This window comes from Natrix helvetica (assembly GCF_964273705.1).
Source record: "Natrix helvetica genome assembly, chromosome: 15".
NCBI lineage: Eukaryota > Metazoa > Chordata > Lepidosauria > Squamata > Natricidae > Natrix > Natrix helvetica.
This window is the reverse complement of record NC_138565.1, coordinates 8,474,027-8,496,739: the sequence shown is the minus strand read 5'-3', so window position 1 is coordinate 8,496,739 and position 22,713 is coordinate 8,474,027. Positions and strand designations below refer to the sequence as shown.

Genomic DNA, 22,713 nt, shown 5'->3' with positions numbered 1-22,713 from the left:
AAGTGTGGAAAGAGCTTCATTCGGATGGGGATTAGCCCAAGTTATCATTGTTTCTTTTACTTTTTCCTCTTTAAACTTAATATATTTAATTATATCATTAATTTAATACTTAATATTTATATATCCTTTTAATTTGAAACAAATGGCTGTTCAGTCTATTGTAAAAAACATCTAGGGATGAAGCATCCACAAGTGTGTGATCCTGTTGCTTCACATTTTAGGCTTCATCATGAAATGATATTAAGATACAGAAGGATCTTGACAAACTTGAACATTGGGCACTATCTAATAAAATGAAATTCAATGGTGAAAAGAGTAAGGTTCTACATTTAGGCAACAAAAATGGAATGCACAGGTACAGTATAGGTGGTATCTTGCTCAGTAGTAGTAACTGTGAAAGGGATCTTGGAGTCCTAGTGGACAACCATTTAAATATGAGCCAGCAGTGTGCAGCAGCTGCCAAAAAAGCCAACGCAGTCCTAGGCTGCATCAACAGAGGGACAGAATCAAGATCACGTGAAGTGTTAATGCCTTGGTGAGGCCACACTTGGAATACTGCATTCAGTTCTGGTCGCCACGATGTAAAAAAGATGTGGAGACTCTATAAAGAGTGCAGAGAAGAGCAACAAAGATGATTAGGGGACTAGAGACTAAAACATATGAAGAACTGTTGCAAGGAACGGTATGTTTAGCTTAAGAGAATGAAGGACTAGGGGAGACATGATAGCAGTGTTCCAATATCTCAGGGGTTGCCACAAAGAAGAGGGAGTCAAACTATTTTCCAAGGCACCTGAGGGTAGAACAAGAAGCAATGGGTGGAAACTAATCAAGGAGAGAAGCAACTTAGAACTGAGGAGAAATTTCCTGACAGAACAATTAATCAGTGGAACAGAAGTTGCCTCCAGAAGTTGTGAATGCCCCAACACTGGAAGGCTTTAAGAAGATGTTGGATAGCCATTTGCCTGAAACTGTATAGGGTTTCCTGCCTAGGCAGGGGGTTGGACTAGAAGACCTCCAAGGTCTCTTCCAACTCTATTATTGTATTGTATTGATATATTAGCTTTTACCATGGCAGTCTGCACCTGTTTTTTAAGTTTAAGAATGCATGTTTTCCCCTTCCTGACTAAGGCTCTTTATTTTAAGATGTGATATGTTGCTTTTTCAGCCACTACACCACAGAGTATTCTGAGTGTCTAAATACACCTGCAACTTTCAAGAGAGACACAAACCCAGCTGGGAAAGACTAAGACATCAATTTGTCACATGTGGACTTTTATCTGGAATCAATGTTTTCTACTGTTCAAACTTCACAAGCAAACAGTGCATTTAATTATTTGTTTTCAATTTTTATTAGTTTATCATAGCATAAAATATAAAACAAAGAAAAATACAAGTTTAGGGTAAAATAGTGGAGGAAGAGAGGAAAGAGTATGGTAGAGGGGAAATCATTAATTTCCTTGACTCTTTTAATGCAGTAGAAAAATAACATTCAACTTTTTATTTTTATATAATACATAGTTTCTGTAGCATCAAATCGAATTGACAAAACCCAAAATCAAAGTTTTTGCCCCACCTTAAGCCCAAAGTCCAAAAGTGGTTTCCAAATAGAAACAAAATTATGTCCTTAAATCAGTCCGTTTAGCCGCCTCTGCTAACTCCATCAACTTTTGCAGCCATTATGGCCAGTTCCATAGCAAACTGGGAGCGCCTGAGAGGGGAGAAAGTGTGGGGAGCTTGGTGGGGGAGGTGGGGCAGAGAAAGGGCAGGACAAACGACCCCCATTCCCCCCTCCCCTCCTTAGGCGCTTTGGGGGGAGGGCAATCATGACCCCTTCTGCACAATCTTGCGAGGGGAGAAGGAAAAGGGGCGGGGTGGGCAACAAAAGAAGGGCAGAGGGTGGGGGGCAGAGCAGGGGAAAGGGTGGGTGGACAGAGAAAAGGGGGATCAGATGACCCACCATTCCCCCCCTCCCCTCCTTAGACACTTTGGGGGCGGGATCAGAACAGGCTGTCGGAGAAGCCCCGCCTCGAACACGGAGCAGCATGGGGCGGAAAGGCCGCCCTAGAAGAGCTGCGGAGGGGGGATGGGAAGAGCCAGCAGCGCAGGGGCGGAGCAAAAGCGGGGGGGGGGCGGGGGGGGCGAGCCCAGGCGACGACAGCACCACTCCAGTAAGGAGCGAGGGGCGGAGTCACAAAGCGGGCACCGCCAATGGGATGGTGTAGAAGGCGCCGCATGCAAATATGCATCGGACCCGAAGAGAAAGTTTTCTTCCCAGGTGACGCAATCTGAGAATCGTACGGGAGCGACAGGGGAGGAGAGGAGGAGGCCCCGCCCACAGTGGCGCAATCAGAGGGCGACGGAAGAAGGTTTGGGGTTAGGAAGTTTCCGGATGCAGGTAGGGCGCCGGACTGCGGGGAGTCGCTCGCTGAGAGGCTCTGCGGACAGGAGAGCCCTGGGAGGGAGGCCCGTGACAGGCGGGCGCTGGGGCCTCCCTTGCAGGGAAGGGGACGCAGCCGTGAACCACCTCTTTCTCTCTGCTGCAGGAGGACGGAGGAGCCCGGCGGGGGAAGGAAGGAAGCGCGGCCCAGGAGTTGGAGGAGAGCGGGCTCCGGGGATCAGCCCTGCCTGGTCCCGACGCAGCTTCCCCAGGAGGCAGCGGGGAAAGGCCGGGAGGCTCCGGGGCTGCAGAAAGGATGAGCGTAGAAGTTTCCCCGATGCAAATGACACGATCTGGCAGGAAAAGCACTTTCTTCCCTACTTCTGCAATCGGACCAAGAGAGCTGCAGGGGGCGGTGCCAGGAGAGGAAGAGGCGGAGCTTGGCCGAAAACGGAAGAGAGGCCGGTCTGGTCCTCAATTTCGGATACAGAGAAGCGACAGAGAAAGAAATTCTATTAAGGGTAAGCATGCGGCCTGAGGCAGGTAGGGCGCAAGGGAGTTGCTGAGAGGTTCATCTGGAGAAGGGAGATGTGAGCAGGGAGAGGTCGGGCTCCTGAGGCCTGGTCTGACGGGTGAGGGGGACCCTCAGAGGGAGGCCCGTGGGAGGTGGAGGCTTCGGTCTGGGCTTTTCCTGCGAGGAAGGGGGCGCGGTCGTGACCGCCTCTCTCTCTCCCCTGCAGGAGGACGGAAAAGCCCGGCTGGGAAAGGAAAGAAGCACTGCCTGACATCAGGAGATCCCTGTGCGGCTTCCCCGGGAGACGGCGGAGAAAGGTCGGATGGCTCCGGCGGTGCAGGAGGGATGAGCCCAGGAGGACCCCGGAAAAGACGGCTGCCTGGAGGGCGATGCAGGGAGCAGGAAACGTGCAGAGACACCGAGACGGTCCTGGAGGGCAGAGGGTCCTTTGGAAGACACCGGAATCCCCACAGGATCCAGGAGGAAGAAGAGAAATATCTTCAAAGACACCTAAAGTTCCACACAGGAGAAAAACCTCATAAATGCATGGAGTGTGAAAAGAGCTTCAGCCAGAGGGGCCACCTTTATACACATCAAAGGATCCACACAGGAGAAAAACCTCATAAATGCATGGAGTGTGGAAAGAGTTTCAGTCAGAGGAGCAGCCTTTATAGACATCAAAGGATCCACACAGGAGAAAAACCTCATAAATGCATGGAGTGTGAAAAGAGCTTCAGTCAGAGGAGCCACCTTTATACACATCAAAGGATCCACACAGGAGAAAAACCTCATAAATGCATGGAGTGTGAAAAGAGCTTCAGTCAGAGGAGCCACCTTTATACACATCAAAGGATCCACACAGGAGAAAAACCTCATAAATACATGGAGTGTGAAAAGAGCTTCAGTCAGAGTAGCCACCTTTATAACCATCAAAGGATTCACACAGGAGAGAAACCTCATAAATGTCTGGAGTGTGGAAAGAGCTTCAGTCAGAAGAGCGACCTTTATACACATCAAAGGATCCACACAGGAGAAAAACCTCATAAATGTCTGGAGTGTGGAAAGAGCTTCAGTCGGAGGAGCGACCTTTATAAACATCAAAGGATCCACTCAGGAGAAAAACCTCATAAATGTCTGGAGTGTGGAAAGAGCTTCAGTCAGAGGAGCAACCTTTATACACATCAAAGGATCCACTCAGGAGAGAAACCTCATAAATGCCTGGAGTGTGGAAAGAGCTTCACTCGGAGGAGCAGCCTTTATATACATCAAAGTAGCCACACAAGTGAAAAACCTCATAAATGCTTGGAGTGTGGAAAGAGCTTCAGTCTGAGGAGCAGCCTTTATAGACATCAAAGGATCCACTCAGGAGAAAAACCTCATAAATGCATGGAGTGTGAAAAGAGCTTCAGTCAGAGGAGCAACGTTTATAGCCATCAAAGGATCCACATAGGAGAAAAACCTGATAAATATCTGGAGTTTGGAAAGAGCTTCAGTCGGAGGAGCCACCTTTACATACATCAAAGGATCCACTCAGGAGAAAAACCTCATAAATGCCTGGAATGTGGAAAGAGCTTCAGTCGGAGGAGCGACCTTTATAAACATCAAAGGATCCACTCAGGAGAAAAACCTCATAAATGCCTGGAATGTGGAAAGAGCTTCAGTTGCAGGAGCGACCTTTATAAACATCAAAGGATCCACTCAGGAGAAAAACCTCATAAATGTCTGGAGTGTGGAAAGAGCTTCAGTCAGAGGAGCAACCTTTATACACATCAAAGGATCCACTCAGGAGAGAAACCTCATAAATGCCTGGAGTGTGCAAAGAGCTTCAATCAGAGGAGCCACCTTTATAAACATCAAAGGATCCACACAGGAGAAAAATCTCATAAATGCCTGGCGTGTGGAAAGAGCTTCAGTCAGAGGGGCCACCTTTATACACATCAAAGGATCCATACAGGAGAAAATCCTCATAAATGCCTGGAGTGTGGAAAGAGCTTCAGTCGGAGGAGCAGCCTTTATAACCATCAAAGGAGCCACACAGGAGAGAAACCTCATAAATGCTTGGAGTGTGGAAAGAGCTTCAGTCAGATGGGCAACCTTTATACACATCAAAGGATCCATACAGGAGAAAAACCTCATAAATGTCTGGAGTGTGGAAAGAGCTTCAGTCGGAGGAGCAGCCTTTATAACCATCAAAGGAGCCACACAGGAGAGAAACCTCATAAATGCTTGGAGTGTGGAAAGAGCTTCAGTCAGATGGGCAACCTTTATACACATCAAAGGATCCATACAGGAGAAAATCCTCATAAATGCCTGGAGTGTGGAAAGAGCTTCAGTCTGAGGAGCAGCCTTTATAGACATCAAAGGATCCACACAGGAGAAAAACCTCATAAATGTCTGGAGTGTGGAAAGAGCTTCAGTCGGAGGAGCAGCCTTTATAACCATCAAAGGAGCCACACAGGAGAGAAACCTCATAAATGCCTGGAGTGTGGAAAGAGCTTCAGTGAGAGGGGCAACCTTTATAGACATCAAAGGATCCATTGGAGAGAGAAACCAAATATATGCCTGGAGGACGGAGGGTCCTAGGGAAGACCTGGATTTCCCAAATGGATCCAGGAGGGAGAAGAGAAATATCAGTGCCTGGAATGTGAACATCTTTCAAAACTAATGTACATCTTCAAAGGCATCTAACAATCCACACAGGAGAAAAACCTCACAAATGCCTGGAGTGTGGAAAGAGCTTCAGTGAGAGGAGCAACCTTTATAGACATCAAAGGATCCACACAGGAGAAAAATCTCATAAATGCCTGGAGTGTGGAAAGAGCTTCAGTGACAGGAGCCACCTTTATAGACATCAAAGGATCCACTGGAGAGAGAAACCGAATATATGCCTGGAGGACGGAGGGTCCTTGGGAAGACCCTGGATTTCCCAAAAGGATCCAGGAGGGAGAAGAGAAATATCAGTGCCCGGAATGTGAAAATCTTTCAAAACTAATGGACATCTTCAAAGGCTTCTAACAATCCACACAGGAGAAAAACCTCACAAATGCCTGGAGTGTGGAAAGAAGTACACTCTGTTGCCAAAGGTATTCACTCCTGCCTTTATTCGTATATGAACTTACTACAAGTGAAATCCCATTCCTAATCCATAGGGTTCAATATGACGTTGGTCCACCCTTGGCAGCTATAACAGCTTCAACGCTTCTGGGAAGCTTCTCCACTAGGTTCAGGAGTCTGTTTATGGGAATTTTTGACCATTCTTCCAGAAGCGTATTTGTGAGGTCACACATTGATGTTGGACAAGTTTACGTGGGCTACCACTTCGTGGCTGAGTTGCTGTCATTCCCAAACATTTCCATGTTCTTATAGTACAGCTGACAGTTGACTCTGGAATATTTAGGAGCGAGGAAATTTCACAATTGGATTTGTTGCACAGGTGGCATCCATTCACAGTTCCACGCTGGAATTCACTGAGCTCCCGAGAGCGGCCCATTCTTTCACAAATGTTTGTAAAAACAGCCTGCATGCCAAGGCAATTGATTTTATACACCTGTGGCTATGGAAGTGATTGGAACACCTCCTGATTCTGATTATTTGGATGGGTGAGCGAATACTTTTGGCTATATAGTGTATACTGAGCGTAGAAAGCTCCATTGACACCAAAGAATTCACGTGGGAGAAAAATGATAAACATGCCTGAATGTGAGAAGATCTTCAGTCACAGTGTGTTTTTAAGGAATTGAATTCAATCACATATTCAATTTGGCCAAGTGTGAATAAACACGCTAGGAATTTCTCTCGAGTGCAAAAGCTCGCAGTGTACCTACAGAGCAACAGAATAAGGATATTCATGATAATAACTGTAATAATTCCATTTTGGGGCTGGGTGAGTAAAGAAGATATTAAGAATGTAAATAATAACTGCCAAGTAAGGGACTGTCTCAGGCTGAATAACAAAGTACTTTTTCAATTGTACATGTTGTTTCAACCTCCTGAAATTGTACTTTTTCAGAAGAGACTAAGGTGGACTCATAATGCCGTTTTCCATGTGAATGTTCTTTTAATGAAATGCTCATTTCAGTTGTTATGCTTATAGTTATTATGGGGTGTTACTGTCCATGTCTTTGATGTAAATGCAGCTTAGCAGGATGATTTCTTCCATGCAATCAACTCTCTTTTTCTACTTTTTCTACTGTAGGGAGTATAAAATGAAACCCAGTTTTGTGTCCTGGGTTCCCTCTTTTCGTTGACCTGCTGCTACTGCGAGAGTCCCCCCTCTCGCAGTCATGGCCTCCAGCCCTTTCAAGGGCCCACCTTGAGGACGGGTTTGTTAACCCAGAGAGGTGGAGGAAGCGTGCATTAAGGGGTTTTTTGGTTAATTGTTTTTTAAAATTTGTAAAGGGTTCTAAGGGTGGGGGGGGGAAGGACCAGATCAGGAGTGATAGTAGAGCCAGGCAACTAGGTGTGGTCGAAAGAGGAAGGAACGGAGCGGGAGAGGAAAGGGAGGATAACATTCCATTACAGGGCTCTTTGATACCAACGGTCGTGGGGAGGGGCAGGCGCGAGGACACATTAAGAACGCGCAGTCGGTTGGGAGACCGGGGTTTTTGGTCATTCCTGGTCGTTTGTACCAACCCCTGCATACTAGGTGGTCAGGTTCCACAGGCCCAAGGCCTGAGACTGCTGTTATGCAACGCGAGGTCCGTTGTCAATAAGGCCCCCCTCATTCATGATCTTATTTTGGAGGGGGAGCCGGACCTCGCAGGAATAACCGAGACCTGGTTGGGCTGCGAGGGAGGTTTACCCCTCGTGGAATTGTGCCCACCAGGTTATCGAGCATTTCATCAGCCTCGGGCCCAGGGGAGGGGCGGCGGGGTAGCAGTGATTATTCGGGAAGACCTTGAGCCGAGAGAGTTCACCGTGCCACAGACATCCGGGTGTGAGTCCCTTGTCGTGAGATGGGGCCCAGGGAGGCAGTTGGGCCTGCTGATAGTATACCTGGCTCCTCGCTATACGTCAGCGGCCCTGCCTGAACTCCTTGAGCTGATCTCATCGGTGGCGGTTGAGACCCCCAACCTTATAGTGATGGGGGATTTCAATCTGCCGTCGATGGGAGAAGCGTCTGAGGGGGTTCGGGAGTTCATGGCTTCCATGACAGCCATGGACCTGACCCAGTTAATTCAGGGCCCTACTCACGAGGGAGGTCACACGCTGGACCTTGTTTTTGTCTCAGGCCGGTGGATGAGTGATCAGGGAATAGGGGACTTAGCCATTACTCCCCTGTCATGGTCGGATCACTATCTTCTCCGGCTGGACTTCCCTGGTGCTACCCCACACCGCGAGGAGGCGGAACTGGAAGGTATTAGATGGTTCCGCCCCAAGCGCCTGTTGGAACCAGATAGGTTCCAGACGGAGCTTGGGCCACCTCCTGTGGATTTGACCCGCCCCCGAGTGGAGGACCTGGTAGACGCATGGAATAGTGCGACTACCGGGGCCCTGGACCGGGTGGCGCCTTTGCGGCCTCTCCTGCGGCGACGAACCACCCTGGCTCCCTGGTTTACCGAGGAGCTAAGGGTGATGAAACGCCAAAGGAGACGCCTAGAGAGTCGTTGGAGATCCTCTCGTTCCGAATCTGACCGAGCACAGGCACGAGCCTACTTGAGGACGTACCTTGTGGCATTAAGAGCGGCCAAACGTCAACATTGCGCCGCCCTTATTGCGTCTGCAGATAACCGCCCTGCCGCCTTGTTTCGGGTGACTCGCTCCCTCTTGTTTGAGAGGCCGCGGGAAGCCCCTTTACAGGGTAGAGCAGAGGAGTTTGGGAAATATCTACATGACAAAGTCGCTCAAATCCGGATGGGATGGGCCCCCTTCAGTGGTTCAGTAGAGACGCCCGTGGCGAGTCTTGAGGGTCCGCTTTGGGAGGAGTTTGATTCGGTTGCCATCGAGGATTTGGACAGGTTGCGTGGACGTCTGCGACCCACCACATGTTTATTGGACCCGTGTCCCTCCTGGCTTGTACTGGCATCCTGGGAGGTTACACGTGACTGGCTCCTGGTCCTAGTGAACACTTCGTTGGGTGAGGGGTCTCTACCAGCCGCCTTGAAAGAGGCGGTGGTGAGACCCCTGCTCAAGAAGCCTTCCCTGGACCCGACGGACCTAGTCAATTACCGTCCAGTCTCCAACCTTCCTTTTCTAGCGAAGGTTGTAGAGAGTGTGGTGGTACAGCAGTTCCCACGCCACCTGGAGGAAAATGATTATCTAGACCCGCGCCAGTCCGGCTTCCGACCCGGGCACAGCACGGAGACGGCCTTGGTCGCATTGGTGGATGATCTCTGGCGGGCCAGAGATAGGGGTTGTTCCTCTATCCTGGTCCTATTAGACCTCTCGGCGGCTTTCGATACCATCGACCATGGTATCCTGTTGCACCGGCTGGAGGGGCTGGGAGTCAGGGGCACCGTTTTACGGTGGTTTGGCTCCTACCTCACTGACCGGACGCAACGTGTGTTGGCAGGGGAGCAGAGATCGACCCGGAGGCCTCTCACATGTGGAGTGCCACAGGGTTCGGTACTCTCGCCTCTCCTGTTCAACACATACATGAAACCGCTGGGCGAGATCATCCGTGGCTTTGGGGTGGGATATCATCTGTATGCTGATGACACTCAGCTATACATCTCCACCCCGAACCACCCCAATGAGGCCATCGAAGTGATGTCCCGGTGTTTGGAGGCCGTACGGATCTGGATGGATGGCAACCGACTGAAACTCAACCCTTCCAAGACGGAGTGGCTGTGGCTTCCGGCGCCCCGGTTCAACCAGGTGCTTCCATCTCTGGCCATTGGGGGCTGACAATTAGCCCCTATGGAACAGGTGCGCAATTTGGGCGTCCTCCTGGATGCCCGGCTGTCCATGGATGACCATGTAACAGCCGTGGCAAGGGGGGCGTTCCATCAGGTTCGCCTGATGCGCCAATTGCGCCCCTTATTGGACCGGGATGCCCTACGCACAGTCACCCATGCGCTGGTGACGTCTCGCCTGGACTACTGCAATGCTCTCTACATGGGGCTTCCTTTGAGATGCACTCGGAGACTACAGTTGGTCCAGAACGCGGCCGCGCGGGTGATCATGGGGAGGACTAGATTCTCCCCTGTAACACCTTTCCTGCGCGAGCTGCACTGGCTTCCTGTGGTCTACCGAGTGCGTTTCAAGGTCTTGATTATGATCTTTAAAGCGCTTCATGGCACAGGGCCTAGTTACATGCAGGATCGCATCCTGCCCCACACATCCCTACGACCAATTCGCTCTCACAGAGAGGGACTTCTCCGGGTGCCGTCCGCCAAACAGTGCCGGGGGGCGACACCCAGGAGCAGAGCCTTCTCTGTGATGGGCCCAGCCCTGTGGAATGACCTCCCCCGTGACATCAGGATTACTTCCGATCTCCGCTCCTTCCGTGTACAACTGAAGACCCACCTCTTTCAACTATCTGGCCTGGCTCAACCGTAATTTTCTCGTACCCCTCCTGACTGTCTGTTTTTAACATTTTGAATTTGGATTGTACATGGGGTTTTATAATTAGGGTATTTTAATGGTTTTTAATTGTCTATGTATTGTATCTGTTAACCTCCTCCGTACATGTGTGTCTTTGTATTTATGTATGTCATGGGTTTATGTAAATGTTATATGTTTTTTACTCCATTGTACGCCGCCCCGAGTCCTATTCGGAAAGGGAGCGGCTAATAAATTTAAATTGATTGATTGATTGATTGATTGATTGATGGAAATCTCTTTGCTACAATCCTGTAATAAATTACCTTTAAATAATCATCCCACTCAGATCCCAATTGAAGCAAGTGTTCCCTGGTTGAATCTAAGGCTAATTTGGCTTTTATTGTTGTGGGTCTAAAAGAGCTTCTCCCTGTCATTGTTTGATACAATCTATGTTGGTTTTACAAATGTCGGTAGAGACTCTCCCCAGATACCTGAAACTTCTGTCAATTGGATTCCTCTTCCAGCAGAAACCGCTACGAGGGACTCTTGAAGGCCAACAAACCTTTGTGAGATACCAGCCATATTCTCAAAGGGACTCCACCCTTTTAGCGTTAAACCCCTGGCTTTTCCCCAGGCGCTGGGAGATCAGACAATGAGAAGTTGGCATGGATTGATGCCAGTCTTTTGTTTGTTGGTTTTTATTTTCAATGTTTTATGTTTTTGTGTTGTATAGTCTTAAAAACTGGTTTTTGTGAGCTGCACAGAGCTGACTGAAAGATGGGCAGTTATAAGAATGTTTTAAATGAATAAGACTCATTAGGGACCTCTTGGATCTCCCATTAGGTGCAGAGACTAGGTATTTCCCAGTTGTCAAAGGACTGTGAAAGCATTTCTGTGCTTCTTCATCAACTAAATAATTAGCAAAAGATTCATCTAGTTCCCTGATGTCAGACTCGATTTCATTCAGGACTGCATCATGGTTGGGTTTGACCGGGGGGGGGGTGTTTTCAGGGTAGGTGTGGCCATCTCATGGTCATTTCTGTTGGGGGAACCTGTGTGGTGATTTTCCCGGCTACCCATGAAAGAGTCGGACACAAGGATTGTCCTAGGGATGAGTAGCCCAGGGCAAAGCCCGGCACACTCTATTTATTCAATACACATGAAAGTCTAAAGCACCAAAAGATAATTAGTTACACGTAAAAGTACACATAAGGAGTTAATTATCACCATTCAAAGAATCAAGGTTCCTTACAGACAATCCACATATCCTGTCAGACATGAGTACATGACCAAGAGCACAACCAATTCAATCCCACAAACCTGGGGTGGCTAAGTGACCAAGGCAGGACTTCCCTCAGACCCTCCCTCTCTCATTATAATCTTCCTCCCTCCCTTCTTTTTCCTTCCCTCTTCATTCTTCCTCCTTCCCCTTTCCTTATTTTTCCTTTCTTGCCCTCTTTTCCGCTTCTTTCCCTTTCATGTCCCTTCTTGCATGCTCAAATGCAAAAGGGGGAACATTTCTTTTGCTTTTAGTTTTTTTTGCTTATGCACTGCAAGTGAAAATGGAGCTGTGGGGGGCACATTTTTCCTGGCAGAGGACTGCAGGAGGCCATCACCGCTGAAAACGGGGCCCAGTAGGACTGCACACATCCCTGCACACAGTGGGCCATTCCTTTGTTGTTTCCAGGACACCCCCATGGGCCATATACAAGCACCCTTGAGTTTGATACCCCTGATCTAATTCCTCTGATTGGGTAGTCCGGAGTATACCTATGGCAATCTCATTCAGTTTTCCTTTCATATTAGCCCAAGTGCATTCAAGGTGGTTTTCTTTTCTTTTGCATTTCTACCAAGGTTTAATGCAACTCCTCCTCCTCTTTTATTAGGCCTGTTTTGAACATTTTAAATCCTCCTGGTTTCTTCCCACCATATTTCAGTAACTGCACCAATGTCATCTTTGCTCTCATGTATTAAGACTGTTCACTTATTCTTCATACTTTGGGTGTTGATGTGTAACAAGATGTCCTTTTTAAAAACTGTCTTCCTCTGTCTGCATTAGTCCCGGAGGGTTGAGAAAATAATTTCCACAGAACTTTGCTCACAAAAAGTTTATTCAACAATTTTTATTTTTTCTCTCTACTCCGAGATCTCTGTCCTTTTGAATTAATTTGGCAGCTCTTCGACTTTTGAGGGGGAAAGGAATTAAAACTTTTTTGCTTCCTTCCCCCACCTGCCCTTTCAACAAATCACGAGAGACACATACTTCAAAAACAATAAGTTAGCGATACATTCAAGTATACCGGCCAAGATGATCACTGCAACAGCTTTTGTTTTCTTCTGGTCTGCCGCAGCCTGGAGAAAGGGATGGGCCTGGCCTTCTCCACTAGCTGACCTCCTTTCTGCAGCAGAGAAGTGGGACTTTGGCCTCCCGGCACGGAGACCCTTAACTGTAGCACAAAGCAAAGGGTGGGGCTGTTTGCCCCAGCAGCCCCCATGCCTCCTCACTGCCCATGTACTGAGGAGAAAGTCTTTCTGGATGTGGCTGGAAGTGTCAAACTATAAAAATCATCACAATCGTTGCAATCATATCGATATACATATAGTAGATAATAACAATCATTATGGTAAAAAGTAATATCTTCCATATTGATATCAAGTGGATAACCAACAAAGTATTTACTAATCCACTTTAAATCTTTCTCATGTAATCCACATTTTCTCATATTTCCAACCATCTAACCTCTGTTTTTGTGGACTAACCATTTGTAAAATAACTCCCATGTTGTCTTTTTTTCATTTTTAACCTTAACCTATCCATTTCTGCACATTCCAATATTTTTAAAATTATATTCTCATCTCTGGAGGTTTCTTCATTTTTCCAATATTGTGCATATACAATCCTAGCTGCTATTACAATATGTAGAATTACACATATATTGCCTTTATTGTAATTTCCTAGTAGCGTGCCCAACAAGAATATCTCTGGTTTTAGGTCTGTGTGTTGTGTTATCACAGTTTCCAGCCATATATGGGTTTTATTCCAAAACTTCTTTCCTTTTGGACATGCCCGCCACATATGATAATACGAAGTGGGTATAATTTAATACTTAATATTTATATATCCTTTTAATTTGAAACAAGTGGCTGTTCAGTCTATTGTAAAAAAACATCTAGGGATGAAGCACCCACAAGTGTGTGATCCTGTTGCTTCACATTTTAGGGCTTTATCATGAAATGATATATTAGCTTTTACCATGGCAGTCTGCACCTGTTTTTTACCCTGCAAGTTAAACGAAGTGTGTCATCCTTTAGCTTCACATTTTAGGCTTCATCCTGAATTTGACATGACATATTAGCTTTTTTAACATGGGAATCTGCGCCTCTTTTTTAAGTTTAAGAATGCATGTTTTCCCCTTCCTGACCAAGGCTCTTTATTTTAATATGTGAGAAGTTGCTTTTTCAGCTACTACACCACAGAGTATTCTGAGTGTCTAAATACACCTGCAACTTTCAAGAAAGACACAAATCCAGCTGGGAAATACTAAGACATCAATTTGTCACATGTGGACTTTTATCTGGAATCAATGTTCTCTGCTTTTCAAACTTCACAAGCAATCAGTGCATTTAATTATTTGTTTTCAGTTTTTATTAGCTTATTGTTGGGATCTTTTGCAATGGTCAAATAATTTTGCTTCACATTAAATGAAAGACAACCTGACAAGGTAGCCTTACGAAATTGAAAACCACATCCTTTGCTATGCTTCAACACCTGCTGTTTATGCAAGAAATGCTAACCACAGAGCCTGTCCAGAGAACTCCGGACAGGAGAGAAAAAACCACATCCTATGGAAAGCTTTAACCAATTATATGGCTGTATGCTAACCTGTTTAGTTCTGCCCTGCCACAAGCAGGTAACCAATCATGTAATCACACGATGTATAACGGAAACTTTTTGAATGCCTTCTGACTTAATAAAAGCAGGCTCCAGAACACATTCGGGGCTCATATCATCTCAAGGAAACTTTGCTGTCATTCTTTTATTTCATCTCATGTATGAGCCCTCCCTAATGCAGCTGGCGACGCTGCATTTTGGTGACCCCGACGTGATTTCTTTGCGAAGGAGCCGTTAGATCGAACTGCCCATTCTCATCGCTGAGGAAAGCCGCGCAAATCGTCCGTCTGAAAGACGACAGGATCTCGTGAGTTATGGGTGGAAAGTTTTCCCAACCTCAAATAGGTCATTTGAAGGAATTGGGGGAATTAATCGATGCTACTTCTAAGATCGCCTCTCAAAGTGGTAAAAAATTACCACGAATAAAGAAAAAGGAGATTAGGAATTTGTTAACTTACATTTGGCAAAAATTTCCATTTTACCCTAAGAAAGGGACTTTAAAAATCTCTATATGGATCAAATTGGGGGAATATTTGCATCAATCTCCTAGAGCACCTATTCAAATAGTGATTAATTGGCGCATAATTATGGAATGTTTAGTTGTTCATCATAAATATGATCCTAATTCACCTTCTAAGCCAGGAGGTGGCGTACCTCCCCCGTACGATGAAATTCAAAAAGAAAAGGCTTCGCTCTCTACCTTAAGCCATCCTAGAGCGACTGCTCCAATTCCTCCTTTACAAACTCAAGGAGGATCTATAGTCCAAGCTCTCCATCAGGCTAGACGGGAGGGTCAAATCGACCCTGAAGACCTTGAGACCTCTGCTCTGTTTCCAGTAAGTTGGGCAGCTCCACAGGGAGCTCCTGCCGGAGCAGCAGTCCAACCTATCCACCATCATGTCAACTATAAAAATATAAGAGACATTAAAGCCGCTGTCAGGGATTATGGTCTTCATTCTCGCTATGTTCTTGGCTTGCTTACTTCACTTTCCTCGGCTACTGCTGAAATGCTTTTAGCTGACTGGCAATCTCTTTTCGGAATGATTTTAACTCCCTCTCAATATGTTATTTGGAATTCAGAATATGGAAAACAAATTGCCATTGCTGTCACTAGTGGCCTTCCTCAAAACGTACTTTTAGATGATTTAATGGGGACTGGCACTCGTGCAACCATTGCACAACAGATTTTGTCTGACAGAGCAGCATTTCCAATAATTAAGGACGCTGCTTTTGCTGCCTTTAGAAAGGTAGATGACAACCAAGGTGTTCCCCTACAAACATTCTCAAAAATTATGCAAAACCCAAATGAAGATTATGCATCTTTTATTAGTCGTCTTCAATTGGCTTTAGAACGACAAATTGACAATGTGGAGGCTCGCAATGAATTAATGATGAAATTGGCTTTTGAAAATGCAAATCCTGACTGTCAAAAGGTGCTTCAACCCATTGCCAATAAGCCTGGTACTGTTTTAGCGGACCTTTTACAGGCTTGCCGCATTGTGGGTACTACAAGTCATAAAATGGCTGCTTTAGCTTCTGCCATAACCACGTCTTTAGCTCCGTCTTCTTCTTCCTCTGCTTCTGAGGTGCTCCCATTTTCGCGCCCTACGGAAAATTGCTTTAACTGTGGTAAACCAGGACATTTTAAAAATCAATGCAAAGCACCAGGAGGTGGCGCTAATCGCTATTCCTCCCCAACCATGGCCAGACCTTCCACTGTTTGCCCTAAATGTAAAAAGGGTTTTCACTGGGCAAACCAGTGTCGCTCCACCAACCAGTCTCAGCCACATCAAAATTTTCCCAAAAGCCCATCATCTCAAAACCAGCAACAGTCGGGAAACTAGTTGAGGGGCCTACAGCTAGCCCCGCCCCAAAGGCTGAAATTGAACATTCTAAAGTTTGGTCACAGTCATACCCTATGGTTGCTAATGATACAATTGACTATGTAATTCCTGGAAAAGTTGATTTTCTTTTTATTTCTCCACAAACCTCTATCCAATTGCCTCCATCTCTGCCTGTCATTGTTATGCCTAATCTTGATCTTACTGCTCAGGGGGTGCTTGCTTCTCCTTTTTTGCGTTCCTCTGACTCTCTCTCTGACTTAGCCTTAGCAATCATAGTCAACTCTCCAGTTACTATAAAAAAGGGAGATGTTGTAGCCACTATGATTGCTCTGGATTCATCTTCTCAGGCGTTGGCCTTAGAACAAACTGTGGGGCACTTTCGCCCTACTGCTGAATTTCAACTCAATGGGCGTTCCTTTTTTGGTATTTTAGACACTGGAGCTGACGTGTCAGTAATCCGGTCTGCTGAGTGGCCCTCCCATTGGCCCACTGACTCCGCCCCGGCCGTCAGAGGGGTAGGTGGATCTCAGTCAGCTCGCATTAGTAAGGATTGGCTTGCTGTCACTTCAGACTCCAGTACCATCACCGCCCACATTAAGCCTGTCATTTTGCCTTTTCACATCAACTTGTGGGGAAGAGATTTAATGTCACAACTTAAAGGCAAACTCACATTACAATGAACCCTCAACAATTTGTACTTCAATTGCAATTGAAGACTACGACCCCTATTTGGGTGGACCAGTGGCCATTACCTATAGAAAAACTACAAGCTTTAAAAGAATTAGTTGCTCAACAATTAGAAAAAGGCCACATTGAAACATCTGTTAGCCCATATAATTCACCTGTTTTTGTCATTAAAAAGAAATCAGGCCATTGGCGTCTTCTGAATGATTTGCGCCTCATCAACCACGTTTTACAACCCATGGGGGCCCTCCAGTGTGGCCTACCCAATCCTAACCTTATCCCTCAAGATTATGACTTAATGATTATTGATTTAAAAGACTGTTTCTTCTCTGTTCCTTTACATCCTGCGGACAAACATCTTTTTGCTTTTACTGTCCCTGAACTCAACAATTCTAAACCTACTTCCAGATATCAATGGAAAGTCTTGCCCCAAGGAATGCTAAACTCACCTACCATGTGTCAATATTATGTTTCCCAAATTTTACAACCATATCGAAAGGCATTTCCTCAATTTTTAATTTACCATTATATGGATGATATCTTAGTAGCAGCCCCTGGCCCCAAAGGGACTGTCCTCAAAACCTTTCCTACACTGCAAACCATATTACAACAAGGAGGTTTGCATATTGCCCCTGATAAAATTCAAACTTCATATCCTTTTTCTTATTTAGGACACAAGGTCCTTGCCTCTCAATCTGTTCCTGTCCTTCCCTTTTTAAAACTTCCTGATAATCCTACTCTTTTGCAGTTGCAACAATATTTGGGTTCCATTAACTGGACCCGTCCTTATTTAAGCCTTACTACTCATCAATTGTCTCCTCTTTTTTCTGCACTAACTTTAGGAAAACATCCTTCTGATAGAATAGGTTTAACTCAAGAACATCATGCTGTTATAAAATTAGTTAATGAAGCCTTATCAACAAAATGGGTAGATAGGATGCAAGAAAATATCCCTTTATCAATCTTAATCATCAACACCCCTGTCATTCCCACTGCTGCCCTTGTTCAGGTTGTTTCTCCTCCAAAACTTTTTATTTTAGAATGGATACATTTATCTCACACTCCTCGAACCTCTATCACTCAGAAATCTTCTCAGTTTGCTCATTTAATAATAAAATCTAGAAATCGCTCAAAAGCCCTCATGGGCTTCGAGCCTGTTGTGTTGTTTGTTCCTTGCTCTCTTGTTACTTGGGAATCTTTATTTTCCACTTGTGACCACCTACAGTTTGCTCTTGCGGATTGGCCTGGTAAAGTGTCTTGTCATGCTCCCCATGACCCTCGACTATCTCTCTTGAACTCTGTACCTTTTCAGTGGTCCTCCCCCTACTCACCTGTTCCCCTTGCTAATGCAGTCACTGTCTTTGCTGATGGCAGCAAGCAGTTTGGTGCATGCACTTGGCAACAGGATGGTGAATGGATAATTAAAACCACATCTGAACAAACTTCTGCTCAACGATCTGAATTAGCTGCTTCCTTATTGGCCTTTCAACACTTTCAACATCAACCCTTTAATCTTATAGTAGATAGTTTGTATGTTTTCCAAGTTATTTCTTCCGTCTACATGTCTTATTTATCTCCCTCTATTGAATCTTCTTTGATGTCATTATTTTTAGCTTTACAATCTTTTATCAATGCTAGGTCAAATCCATTTCATGTTTCTCACATTAGAAGTCATCAACCTTTTCCTGGCATCATCCAGGAAGGCAATGACCGTGCTGATGCAGCTGCCACTGCTGCTTCTGCGTCTACAATTGTCTTTCCTCTTACCTCTCCCACTCCTTGGGAAAGTCATTCATACTTTCATCAAAACAAAAAGGCTCTCATTAGACAATTTGGCATCACTGCTGCCGAAGCCTCGGCAATTTTACAACAATGTCCTACTTGTAGTAAACAGTCTCATTCCATTCCTATGGGTGTCAATCCCAGAGGAACTGAATGCTGTCAAATTTGGCAAATGGATGTTACCCAATATCCTTCCTTTTCCCCATGGAAGTATATTCACGTATCTATTGATACTTTTTCTGGGTTCATCATGGCTTCACCCCAAAGGGGTGAATCCACCAAGCATGTTATGAATCATTGCATTCGTACCTTTGCATCGCTGGGACGTCCAAATGAACTCAAAACTGACAATGGCCCTGCTTATACCAGCAGTGCCTTTGCTGACTTTTGTTCGAAATGGGGAATCACTCATAAGTTTGGCATTCCCTATAACAGCCAAGGTCAAGCCTTGGTTGAAAGGGCTAACCAAACCTTAAAACATGCATTAGACAGACACATTGACAAAAAAGGGAAAAACCTCCCTAACCTCCCAACGGTGCAAAACATTTTGAACTTATGCTTATTTTCCTTGAATTTTTTAAACTTGACTGGCACTCCTGCCTCCTCTGCTGCCACAAGGCATTTTTCTTCCCCCTCCCTCTCTTTCCCCCGCCCTCAGGTTTGGTATCGCCAACTCCCAGATCCTGCCTGGAGAGGGCCCGCTGATCTCATCACCTGGGGAAGAGGCTACGCAGCGGTCCAACTGCCTGACAAAGTCTTGTGGGTTCCTGGTCGCTCTATCCAGCCCTACTTTGCACCAGCACCCCACCCATCTCCGCTGCCAGCCTCCCCGTCTCCTGAGTCTGCAACCATTGATGTGTGACTTTATACTCCCAGGCTACACCTTGTGAATTCCGGATCGCCATGTCTGCCAATTCCATCCCAAGTTACATCCACATGACTGTATTCCTAACAATACTTTGCCTAACATGACAATCTTTAACCTCCCTCTCAGAAGTGGTTTTGCAAAACAGAAGAGGACTCGATTTATTTTTTTTAAAAAAAGAAGGGGGGGTTATGTATGGCCTTAAGGGAAGAATGTTGTTTTTATGGTTATGTGTGGCCTTAAGGGAAGAATGTTGTTTTTATGCAGACCACTCTGGCATAGTGCAGGACTCTATGACAAAACTCAAGAGAAGGCCTGAATAAATGAAAACAGGAGAAGGAAGATCAACAAGGATGGTTTGGAAACTGGTATAACCTTTCCCCTTAGCTCAACACTTTGCTAAGTGCTCTTATAGGACCATTAATTTTGCTTGTATTAGCGTGCACAATTGGTCCATGCTTATTTAATCGCTTTTCTACATTTATTACATCTAGAATAGATTCATTGCAGACCATGCTGTTGCAATCCCAGAATACCCTCTGGGACCTTGAAAGCAGAGGGACCTACCAACCCATACCTCAGGATGAGGTGTCAAATAATTTCATCGTGAGTGAAGAGGATGAGTCAATCCTTTAGCTCACTTTGCAAACCATACAAACATCTCCTCAGAAAAACATCAGGGTAAGGTCAACGATACAGGCTGAGTCGGAGGACTTGACCTTGTATCCAGTGGTCAGTGAGTGATAGTGAATCTCGGGCCCGGAGGGGCCTGGGCCACACTCCGGCTCCAACTGCCACAGCCTTTCCATTGAAATAAAAAAAGAAAGGAGGAGATGTTGGGATCTTTTGCAATGGTCAAATAATTTTGCTTCACATTAAATGAAAGACAACCTGACAAGGTAGCCTTACGAAATTGAAAACCACATCCTTTGCTATGCTTCAACACCTGCTGTTTATGCAAGAAATGCTAACCACAGAGCCTGTCCAGAGAACTCCGGACAGGAGAGAAAAAACCACATCCTATGGAAAGCTTTAACCAATTATATGGCTGTATGCTAACCTGTTTAGTTCTGCCCTGCCACAAGCAGGTAACCAATCATGTAATCACACGATGTATAACGGAAACTTTTTGAATGCCTTCTGACTTAATAAAAGCAGGCTCCAGAACACATTCGGGGCTCATATCATCTCAAGGAAACTTTGCTGTCATTCTTTTATTTCATCTCATGTATGAGCCCTCCCTAATGCAGCTGGCGACGCTGCAGCTTATCATAGCATAAAATACAAAACAAAGAAAAATACAAGTTTAGGGTAAAATAGTGGAGGAAGAGAGGAAAGAGTCCGGTAGAGGGGAAAGCATTAATTTCCTTGACTCTTTTAATGCAGTAGAATAAATAACATTCAACTTTTTATTTTTATATAACACATAGTTTCTGTAGCATAAAATCAAATTGACAAAACCCAAAATCAAAGTTTTTTTTCCCCACCTTAAGCACAAAGTCCAAAAGTGGTTTCCAAGTAGAAACAAAATTATGTTCAGTCCGTTTAGCTACCTCTGCTAACTCCCATCAACTTTTGCAGCCATTATTGTCCACTGAGGGAATGACAGTTTGTTCATTTGCTTATTGGTTTGTCACTTGGAATGAATATTATATTTCTTTACCCTGTGAAAAAAACATGACCCTTAATCAACCATTTTTGCTTTGCTTGAATGACTTGGTGATTTGCATTTGTATGTTCAGGTGAGCAAAGAAGCCTCTTTAGAAAGGTGAAAGTCTCCCAAAGGGGAGGAAATTCATTTCTTTTCAGCTCCACACCAAACTGGAAATGCCAGTAGAATAAACAACACTTCAAATATTTACTTTTATATAATACATAGCTTCATTGACAAAACCCAAAATCAAAGTTTTTTTCCCCACCTTAAGCCCAAAGTCCAAAAGTGGTTTCCAAGTAGAAACAAAATTATGTCCTTAAATCAGTCCTTTTAGCCGCCTCTGCTAACTCCATCAACTTTTGTAGCCATTATGGCCAGTTCCAAAGCAAACTGGGGGCGCCTGAGAGGGGAGAAAGTGTGGGGAGCTTGGTGGGGGAGGTGGGGCAGAGAAAGGGAAAGACAAACGACCCCCATTCCCCCCTCCCCTCCTTAGGCGCTTTGTGTGTGTGGGGGGCAATCATGTCCCCTATTTAAGTCTCCCTTCTGCACAATCCTGCGAGGGGAGAAGGAAAAGGGGCCGGGGGGGGGGGGCAACAAAAGAAGGGCAGAGGGTGGGGGGCAGAGCAGGGGAAGGGGTGGGTGGACAGAGAAAAGGGGGATCAGATGACCCGCCATTCCCCCCTCCCCTCCTTAGACACTTTGGGGGCGGGATCAGAACAGCCTGTCGGAGAAGCCCCGCCTCGAACACGGACCAGCATGGGGCGGAAAGGCCGCCCTGGAAGAGCTGCGGAGGGGGGGGATGGGAAGAGCCAGCAGCGCAGGCGCGGAGCCAAAGCGGGGGGGGGGGCGGCGGAGGGGGGTTTGAGTCCAGGCGACGAAGGGACCACTCCAGTAAAGAACGAGGGGCGGAGTCACGAAGCGGGCACCGCCAATGGGATGGCGTAGAAGGCGCCGCATGCAAATTCGCTCCCGCCCTGAAGAGAAAGCTTTCTTCGCAATAGGAGAATCGTACTGGAGCGACAGGGGAGGAGAGGAAGAGGCCCCGCCCACAGGGACGAAATCAGAGGAGCGACGGAAAAAGGTCTGGGGTTAGGCGACCCTGCGGGTAAGGGGGCGCAGCCGTGACCCACCGCTTTCTCTCCGCTGCAGGAGGACGGAGGAGCCCGGCGGGGGAAGGAAGGAAGCGCCGCCCAGGAGTTGGAGGAGAGCGGGCTCCGGGGAACAGCCCTGCCCGGTCCCGACGCAGTTTCCCCGGGAGGCGGCGAGGAAAGGCCGGGAGACTCCGGGGCTGCAGGAGGGATGAGCCCAGGCGGAGCCCTGGAAAGATGTTTTAGGTTTTAATGTGTTGTGTAGTTTTTAAAACTGCTTTTTGGGAGCTGCACAGAGTTAACGGAAAGAACGTTTTAGATGAATGAAATAAAACTCGTTAAGGGCCTGTTTGATCTCCCACTGGGTGCAGAGAGTAGGGACTCCGCCGTTGGCTGGATAGTGAAAGTCCCCCATTACTGTGCTTTCTATTCATCAGCCAAAACGGCGCCTACCTTCCTTCAACCAGACAGAGGGCGCCTGCACAAATCCCTACTCCTGTGTGGAGGTGAGGCAAGGAGCCCCCTTTG

General features: G+C 46.2%; 2 protein-coding genes across 5 annotated transcripts in view; both read left to right on the top strand.

Moving 5' to 3' along the window:
• LOC309399613 (uncharacterized protein) overlaps positions 1-7,138 on the top strand; it is a 48,085-nt gene extending 40,947 nt beyond the window's left edge. The window contains exons 1-3 of one of the 4 annotated variants that reach the window (XR_014176544.1): positions 2,021-2,898; positions 3,118-6,490; positions 7,087-7,121. Coding sequence is in view for 3 of the 4 variants with exons in the window: in XM_081967607.1 (XP_081823733.1) it covers positions 2,694-2,898; positions 3,118-5,474 (2,562 nt within the window). In the remaining variant the exon portion in view is untranslated. Of the gene's footprint in view, positions 1-2,020; positions 2,899-3,117 lie in introns of those variants that run through there. The other 3 variants (XM_081967607.1, XM_081967606.1, XM_081967608.1) reach the window with 3 other exon arrangements.
• The window catches only part of LOC309399623 (uncharacterized protein), a 200,301-nt gene that overhangs the window by 44,378 nt on the left and 133,210 nt on the right, over positions 1-22,713 (top strand). The gene's annotated exons all lie outside the window — the stretch shown is intronic.